General features: G+C 38.9%; 1 protein-coding gene and 1 non-coding gene across 4 annotated transcripts in view; both read right to left on the bottom strand.

The window, feature by feature from the left end:
- Positions 1-424: 424 nt before the first annotated feature.
- The window catches only part of dennd2b (DENN domain containing 2B), a 48,355-nt gene continuing 39,553 nt past the window's right edge, over positions 425-9,226 (bottom strand). For all 3 annotated transcript variants that reach the window (XM_030130857.1, XM_030130858.1, XM_030130856.1), the window contains exons 15-20: positions 4,657-4,834; positions 4,199-4,240; positions 3,935-4,046; positions 1,558-1,797; positions 1,195-1,281; positions 425-939 (exon numbers count right to left, since the gene is read on the bottom strand). In XM_030130857.1, the coding sequence (XP_029986717.1) occupies positions 905-939; positions 1,195-1,281; positions 1,558-1,797; positions 3,935-4,046; positions 4,199-4,240; positions 4,657-4,834 (694 nt within the window). In that variant the 3' untranslated portion in view covers positions 425-904. The remainder of the gene's footprint in view (positions 940-1,194; positions 1,282-1,557; positions 1,798-3,934; positions 4,047-4,198; positions 4,241-4,656; positions 4,835-9,226) is intronic.
- Positions 3,467-3,538, bottom strand: trnae-uuc (transfer RNA glutamic acid (anticodon UUC)). Its single transcript has one exon. It is a non-coding gene; the product is annotated as a tRNA-Glu (tRNA).

Raw genomic sequence — 9,226 nt, 5'->3', positions numbered from 1 at the left:
TATAGGAGAAAACACAACACTACTGATGGAGCAAAGTAGTAGAACAACAATCTGTCTTTTCATTATTGTTTTTGTTTTAAACAGGAGAGAATTCATTCACCATTATTAAGATAAGCCTATCCCACTTCTTTTTAGAGATGCATTGCAAAAAAATAAAAGCAAATAAAATGAATCTAAATCATAAAAAGACTATTGAACAACCATAAAAAAAACAATAATTCTATTCAGGGCTGGTTATCAAACTTCAATATTTTCATGGCAGAGTTGCTTAGATACTATCAGATATGTTTTTTGGTATTATGTTAACACCTAAGGAGTGAATCTCAACAGCTTTTACACATTTTATTAATGATATATTATCAGACAACTTGAACATATACCTAGCCCTGTGTATATTATTAATAAATTCAGTAATATTCACTCAGTCATTTAAAGCGTTTTAATTACATTTTTTAATAAAAGATTGCAAAAGACTTTATGAACAGTTACAATCATTTTCTTCATTGTCTCAATGCATGTACAGTTTGGAATAGGTTTTATACTCCTTAAACAGAGAACCACACTGTCGTGAATTAATGCAAAATTAAACATAAGAACTGTACATCTATGCCCACATCAAGTCACATACACTCACTCATCCTGATAACAGTCTCCACACTCATACCTGGACATCAGTGGTTACTCTACGGCTCACTCGTTGTGTACCGTCCTCCTATCACTATCATATTAAGTATTATAAACATACACTGAAGAGTATCACAGCCAGCTTACAGTGGAGTATGTACATGTTTACATAAAAAAATTAAGGCAGGTAAAAAAAAAAAAAAAAGAGGCATCATGATGAAGGGACGTTAGTTTGATGTACACTGTCGGTATAGCGCTGAAAACAGGAGCTCATTTCGTCTCAGTTCTTTTTGTGGAGAAACTTCATTTTACTTCCTGAAAACAGTGAACACAATCCATTAGATCATTAAAACAAACACAGGGGGAAATCAGATTTATGTATGGATTCTTATTCAGGTTAAACATCCAGGAGGTTGAGTCAAAAGTGTTTAAGTTGGATGGTCAAATGGTTTTCTGTCAAATCTCTATGGCCTAGTGTTAAATTAAATAATTGTTGAAGATTACAGGTAAAGTCATCACATGTTTATGAAAAAGTCTAAGGTGGTAAACTCCTGGAACTCCATAACTCACCAAGGCCTTTGAGAAACTTGTTGACTCCACTTTGCTCTGTGTCTGGTAGTTCCTCCAGATACTGGTCCACCCTCTGCTCAAAAAGGCCTGTCAACAGGACAACAGAACAGATGAAAAATATAATTTGACATGTTTCTTCATGCGAAGAGGTTAAATTTACTGTTGTCTGCCAGGGAGCTCCAAAAAATATTGTGGAAAAAAACAGATAATAATATCTTTCACCCACTAGAGGTCAGTATTAGTGCAGTATGTTGTGCTGTATAGACAGTACATGGGTGGAAAATTAATAAAAATCCTCAGGTCTTTATTAAAAACTTAAAAGGAAAAAAAGTGAATATCTGTACAAACAACGGGGATGTCTACCTTTAGCACGACTTTTCCTCAGCTCTCGATCCTGGATGAAGCCTGCGAACATCTGAGACTCCATGAAGACCCCCAGGAAACGACGGATGCTCTTTGACGCCACAGACTTGCGGAAGGCTTCCCTCTGGAAAATGCGCTCCCCTCGCTCATTGTGAGTAATAAACAGGGAGTAGTGACCCATGGTCTCCAGGAAGAAGCGAATGAAGGCCTCAGACACCAGGCTGTTCAGAGAGTTATACTCTGTAGACACAAAGGACAGGAGAATATTTACAGAACTGACATCAGAAGACATAATAAGTTACACAGCTGATGTGTCACTATGTTTGGCATGAGGACCAAAAAATACAGATATACCTACAGAGTCCAAGAGCCATTAGAATTACATTAAAATAGGAAAGATGGTTTGGCGTTACTTTTACAGCCATAAAAACAGAATCAAATCCACCCACTGCTATTGTTAACTGTGGAGACCCAGGGGCATATCCCATAACTTATGGTCAAATCAGCCTGAATCAAATTAACCACAAAATAAGAAATGATAATAATGTGGTTGCTGCTTTTTTTTCTGCTTTTACATCAGTGAAGTCAAAGCACTGTTGATGCAAAACATTTATTACACTGGAGTTATATTAATAGCTGCGGAAGCTGAAAGAGGCAGAAACCTTCAGGGACAGAAAGAAGGTTCAGACCATGAATGTTACAACTATTAAACACTCTGAAAGTATGAGAATGAGCTGAAAAAGTGTGGAAATGTATATGGTTAATTAAGTACTCTCCATGAATACAAGACCATAAAAAAACATCTGTAACTGAAGAGATGTTATTGGATGACTGGACATTTGGAATTTTGCTATTTTTTTGCACACCCAATACTACCAATGATGTTATTTTTAGTTGACCTTTAGCTAGTTTTAAGCAAACACTAGATTACCAGTTATTCACAGACTGGTTCTTCAGCTGGTTAAAACTACACAGAAGCCAGTTTAGACTTGTTGGTAATTTAATTGCTATGTTGCACCAATGTTTTGGTTTGGTTTAGACATCAGTTTTAACAGGTCGTGATTGACAGTGGTAAAGCTAACACAACCACCAACAGTGTCAGCTGCTAGTTTTAAGTTTCATTATGGAGAGGAAGGTGAAAAGCAAAAAGGATCATAACTTTATTATGAGCAACACTATGCTAATGGATGGAATCAACTCTGGCAGAAAATAACCTGTATGCAGACTGCGATGATATCACCAATGAAATATATCCTGTGGCGCTCTCACCCCCTTCCCCTCAAAATGCTTTGTCTTTTGCGAAGTCATTATTGTAAACAAGGATGTTTCTAGTGATTTATTTGGTTAAATAAAGGTTAAAACAAAACAAAAAAACTCATTATCAGTAATCAAAGCCATCAGCGCCCATAGTTTGGCTGTAAACAATGAAGTTACTCATTGTGCTGCTCTAAAAGTTGTACTTATCTGATCTAACTATAAAAATAATCCAAAGTCACAGGGGGAAGAGGAGGATGAGCATCCAGTTATGAGCCAATAAAGCTTGTGGTTATGCTGCTGCATCAATTTATGCTGCATCTCTATTGGTTATTGTACATTACAGCAGCGTCAATCCATCAGACAATCATCCTAACTTTCTGATATAATGGTCAGAATTTCCTCTCAGGCTGGAAATAAAGTTGCTTTTGAGCCTCTGTCACTGTAAACATACTGTAGTTCCACTGTTTTTCGCTACATCTTGCTACCGGATCAGCCCAAACTTAAACATCACTAAAAATAGGAAGCATTTATATTGATTTATTCTGCAATTTAAAGACACCTAATAATTAGTTTTGCTTTATTAATCACATTGAAATACATATATGCCACAATAAACAACATTTCTCTAACGGATGAGTCATTAAAATTCTCCTTCCCATACCGGGAGTCGAACCCGGGCCGCCTGGGTGAAAACCAGGAATCCTAACCGCTAGACCATATGGGAGCTGTGATGTAACAGAAGTCCCTGTGTGACCAATACCAAAGATCCTAACATAAGTCTAGTCTCTAATGAACTCTCTGATAAGGACAATAATCTAATTGAACTACCTCAGTGTTGCACGTTCTCCTATAGTTGTGTTTATAATAAAATACATGAGAAAAGTAAGGAATATCTAGCACCTTTCAGCCTAACACTTACTGTTAATCAGCAGAGACACTGCATTAGCTCATCTCTTACAAGAGCCTTGTGACTCACTTTTAACAGTGTCTGAAGACGTCACACTATCCCACACAGATTTTCACAGGCCTGGACTCTACATGTTCTGTACAGACACTGTTGTACTAATTAACCAGGAAAACGTATGTCACTGTGGGCAGACATGATTTGTCACTTATTCACCTTCGTCTGACTCGCTGTCAGAGTCCTGACTGATGATGTCATTTCTCTGATCCAGAGCTTGCTCAAGAGCCGCCTGTAGTTTCCGAGGCAACAGTGAAGCTTCATCGTCCATCTATAAACATACAAAAACACTGCAGTTAGGAGTCATAAACAACAGTGTTTGCAGTGTCGGTTTCAAAGGCTGCGGCTTACAAGATAGAACCAAATGTTTTACAACCGTGTTGAAGTTCAGTGTCTTTTTGTTGTTGTTGCTGGTTTACTAACCTGCCGGATGAAGCGGTCAGTTCCCAGGTCAACCATTAAAGCCTGAGACAAGGGAACAAACAGGTAGTAAGAAGGAAACTATTAAACCAGCATCTCATTTTTTACATGCAGATATTTGCTATATATTTCACATAAAATGATTGTCTCCAAAACTATAAGCTAAAGCGCAAATACTGTAAAAGTTAACAGTGACTAACTTCTTTTTTTCTTCAGAAATTCCTTCTTATTCTGTGCCTCTGATAGGACGAAGCTTTAATTATTTTGCAGCCTAATAACATTAAAACTAATTAAACACATGACCTCATTAGACTGAATTTTACATCAAAACTATTTGTATTGATGTAGGATGTGAGTCAAGACAAAAAAAACTAGCCACACTATTGAAGAAATACTGTCAATCTGGGAAAATACTTTTCAAAAGGGACACTTTTAACTCTACAAGATGACCAGACATTCACCTCTTCCACAGGCAGTTCTTTCAGCTTGGGCAGTGAGCTGGACAGTAACCCCACCAGGAAGGGTGTGGGACAGCAGACAATATCCAACATGGAGCCAGGCAGCACCGGGATGAAGGTGTGTTGCCAAGAGAAGGGGTAGAGCAGCGCCACCACTGCATGCATGCAGCTGGACAGAGTGCTGATGATGGGAAACAAAAGGATGCACACTATCAATCACTGTCACGCTCACACACCACCCTGCAGGGACCGCACCAGAATAAACTGAGCACGGTCACAACAGTGCAGATGTTACACTAGATAATAATCACTGTGTTTACAAAAAGGGAGGAGTGTTTTTTATGGTAATGTTTTCCTAAAAAACAGACCATCATCACAAATTGAATATAGCACAACAAGCTGTTTTAATGGTTTAAAAGTATTATGATTAAATCATTACGACTGTTACACTCTGAAATATATTGTATTTCCATCATCTAAGCTCTTTTCCCCCAAGTTTAATGACTTTGTGATCCTCTTTTCCCTGAAACAGTTACTTTTATATGAGGCGTAACAGCACAGCTATGTACTCTGGCTTTGACATTTTGTTCTTCCTGCAGCTCATCTAACACAGCTGATCCACCAAAATGTCTCTCAAAAGGATTTCTCAGCAAGATTTAACACTAAAACAAATTCTAGACCAAATGATCTTCACTTTAATCTCTCCCACTCAGCGTTTAACGTCATCTACTGCACAAATAAAACAGACTTCATCTTTATTGTGATGTTACTCAGCTCCGTGTGCAGGGGCGGTGTGATTCTGACATGTTGCTATAGTTAAGCTGAAGGCTTGTTGATGCAATACCAACAAGCACCAATATGGTTTAATTTCGACAGCTGCGGTATAACATCCAGATCACAAATAACTGCCCGTCTTTCTCACGATCCGTCGCTTGTTGACAGTGGCTGACCCTCCTCCCCTCTGTCCTCCGCATACTGTCCAATCCATGTACACAAAGAGAGTGAAAATAAACTGTGGGTCCAATCAGAAACACACACACAGTGGAGCACTAAATCAGTATGGATCAAGAACAAGACCTGGGATCAAACATGGTATGCAAACGCAGGCCACTTGAGATATATACACTTTTAATGAGGACTGTTTTCCATGATCACTGTCATTAACAGCAGATAGAACACACACAAGTTACTCCCTTGTACTTATTCATACTAAAACGTTGGAGAAATGAACGCAGAGCGCACAAATCTTAGCACCATAATCAGTGTGCTGACATAAATAACTTAAACTTCCTTGATTTTTCCACTCCATTCATTCGGGCTACATGTTTGCCACAGGCCTTTTCATCTTAACTTCCCATGAGTCAAATTGCCAAGATTAAAATGTGTTTTCTTGACAGGGTAAAATAGAATTACACTAGAGAAAACCCAAAGGCTACAATAACCACAGCTTTCAGACTTTTAAGGCCTTTTCCAGTTCGCTCATAACATGAAGCACTTGCAGCTCTGCCTTGGCTGGTCTGATTTCCATTTGCCTGAGGAGGGCTTGATAATTCCAAACAGATCCCGTCTCCTGGGTTTGACGAGTTCCAACAGGGAGCGAAGGGGCACAGATCTCAGAAACCTTCGCCACAGGCTACACGCGGCCCTACACACCACTGATACCAAAAGGATCGATTACATTCATTCCCCAACCACACACTCCGGGGAGAAGATGAACTTGCTATGAAAACACTCTGCACTACCAGAGGTTGCCACTCAACTTTGGAAAAAGAGAGGGACATTCCCGTTAGTTCTCAACCAAGGCTTTATAAACCCTCAGATCAAACATGGGCCATAAAGGAGAAACATTCCAGCTGCTATGTGTGTTTAGAAATAGGTGAAAATAATGAAAAACTGATAACATTTAAAAAGTAAGTAAGCATTTCTACCTCTACATTTGACCCTTATCAGCTGTTCTGTCTGTTTATGTACAAATGTAATAAGACTGAGGTGAAGAACTAAATCAATGCCGATGGCTTGTGTCCACAAACCTTTAAAACGTTACACACAGAACATACTGTAGCCTTAATAAAACAGATTGTTTTGCTCCTTAAGCATGTATTGCTTGACATTTCAGCCCACTCTCAGGCTGTTATAAATAAATTATTGTGTTCTGGGAATGTGGATGGTTTTATGGGGCACTTTTGAGGCACTGGATCTATTATACTGTGTTTTAATTGTGGATTATTTGTTGTAGAAACTATGCCCAAGGAAAATTCACCCAAGGGGACAAAAGAGTATATCATATTATATCATATCGTAAAGTAATAGCTAAATTTTTTACACAGGGCAGTATCAGCTGTCATTTAGAGTTGTCTATTTGTCCGCAAAAAATGTTTTCATTCAGTTTGGTTCTCCATCAGTTTCTTTATTAAAAGTCCAGCTCTTTAGTAGCTAAATGCTTTGCTATGTTTCCCAATAAGTGGCTAACTTTGTGAAATGTCACCTGGTCGCATAATCTGAACTTTTCAACAAAATCACCCCTGGCAACCCCAGTTTACCAAAAAATATAACCCGTAAAATAGGGCTACACTAGTATAAAGTAAGATTAATAAATTACAAAAACTCACATAGAGCTAAAAAAAAAAAAAAAAAAAAAAGAAAAAGAAAATATAAGCTCACATATGTAATTATTTTTACTTATCCGAGGATAAGCGAAAGGGAACTAGGTCTGAGCAGAGCTGTTACATGTTGAGGTTTGGGAGCTAATCTTGACATATTAGCTCTCTTAAGTCTGCCAGGCCTGGTTTAGTGTGTGTGAGGCTCAATTGGCAGAAAGTCCAGGAAACATGGGATCGAAGGGCTTAGTCTGTGAAACCCAAAGGAGGAGGGAAAATTTTAGTGTCCGAGAAAGAGTGAGACAGAAACCTGCATCGCCATATGTTCGCCTGCTCTCCTAAAACAGAGCACAGCGTCTTCCAACCCAGGCATGGCTCTGTCTGATTTCATAGGTAGAGGACAAAGAGGATGAGGCTGAGAGGAAACTAACCCACAGCTGTCAGACACCAGCTGTGCTACAAAGCTTCACAAAACCATTCTTTAATGTTAAAACTCTCCCCAAGCTCAAAATAACAACTAGAAAAGGTGGCAGTGGAATACATATGGACCTATAGCATTTCTATGACAAGTTGGTGTATTTTTATCCATTTGCAGAGTTTTTTCACCGCTCCCTTAGTCCCCAAATGGTTTTCCCTCACTTCCTGTCTATAAGGATCCACAGCCACTGGGTCTTGGTCTCTGCTCATTGGCTCCACAGAAGGCAACAGCAGGAGCAATTTTATAGTGAGAAATGGCTTCCCAATGGGAAACTCTACACATGTCCTTATTGAAACCACAATAACGTCTAGGTTTGATCACAGCTGTCTAGAAAACAGATGAGTATGTGCAGGTGTTTGTGTGACTGTCTGCATGAGTATGTGAGTGTCTGCATGGGGGTGTAAACATCACGACAGCAACAGTAATGTAAAAATCAGCTGGTCAGGCTCTGGTATGGTCTTTTCTCTTTGGAAAACAGAAACATTTTAGTTGTTTACAGTGTGGATTTCACTCTTAACTCTGAGTTGAATACCACATGGGAAACCGGTTAAGTTGTTAAAAGTGGTTTTGGCTTCGTGCCAGCACTGCAAAGCATGTTACAGAAAATGTTTGAGAATAACCGAGGACTAAATGAAATTAACATGCTGCCATATGCCTTGATTAGAAAAACGGCAGCAGCTGAGGCTATAATTCTACCTGTCTGAGGGTTACAGACACCATTGATCATAATACTGCAGCTGCAAAACATGCTGGCGCTTTACATGCCGTCACTTTCAGAGAGCTACATTATTACTAAAGCAAAACAGAGCAGCAAGCATATTATACACAGGACCTTTTATATTATACCTTCTATCATTCTGTTTAATAACTAGTTTGCTGCTGGCTCAAATTGGGACCAAAGCTAATAAGTGAGCTACACTACGGAGAAACCAGAGTGTCTATGTGGAAATGTAAGCAGCTTGCTGAAGAAAAATGGGCCTGATTAATTTGCCATGGTCGTGAAAAAAAAAAGCTTTCCTAAGCCATTGTGAGGTCTCTTCCTTTTGACTCAAACACATTTCACCTTTCCTTTATGACCTTATCTACATCAGACACACATGGAGTCAAATATTGGCAAACCTAACTGAAATGATGCTGTGATGATTAGTTGGAATCATCTTCACCACTGAGTCACATTATGGAAAGTCATTTCGGTTCAAAAGAACAAGGTAACACGTTTACTGAGAAATTTCACTGTCATGCCAAGAGATAAATCCTGACATGCTCACACATTTTGGTAACTGTCCTCTACCCCACCCCGAGGACTGACAAAAACTGTTTACATAAGTCTACAGCGCTGACAAAAGTCATTCAGCATCTGAAGGTCAATTAAGTTAAGCAATTACAGAGTGACATAGCCGATGATGAATTCGTCTGATTACACTTCGGACTTGTTATTACAGGCAGTGGATCATGAATGATCACTTCAAAAGAAATTGCCTGTGCTGACTTTACAGTA

This window comes from Sphaeramia orbicularis, chromosome 3, assembly GCF_902148855.1.
Source record: "Sphaeramia orbicularis chromosome 3, fSphaOr1.1, whole genome shotgun sequence".
Lineage (NCBI taxonomy): Eukaryota > Metazoa > Chordata > Actinopteri > Kurtiformes > Apogonidae > Sphaeramia > Sphaeramia orbicularis.
Note: the sequence above shows the minus strand (reverse complement) of the source record. Positions and strands in the feature narration are given on the sequence as shown.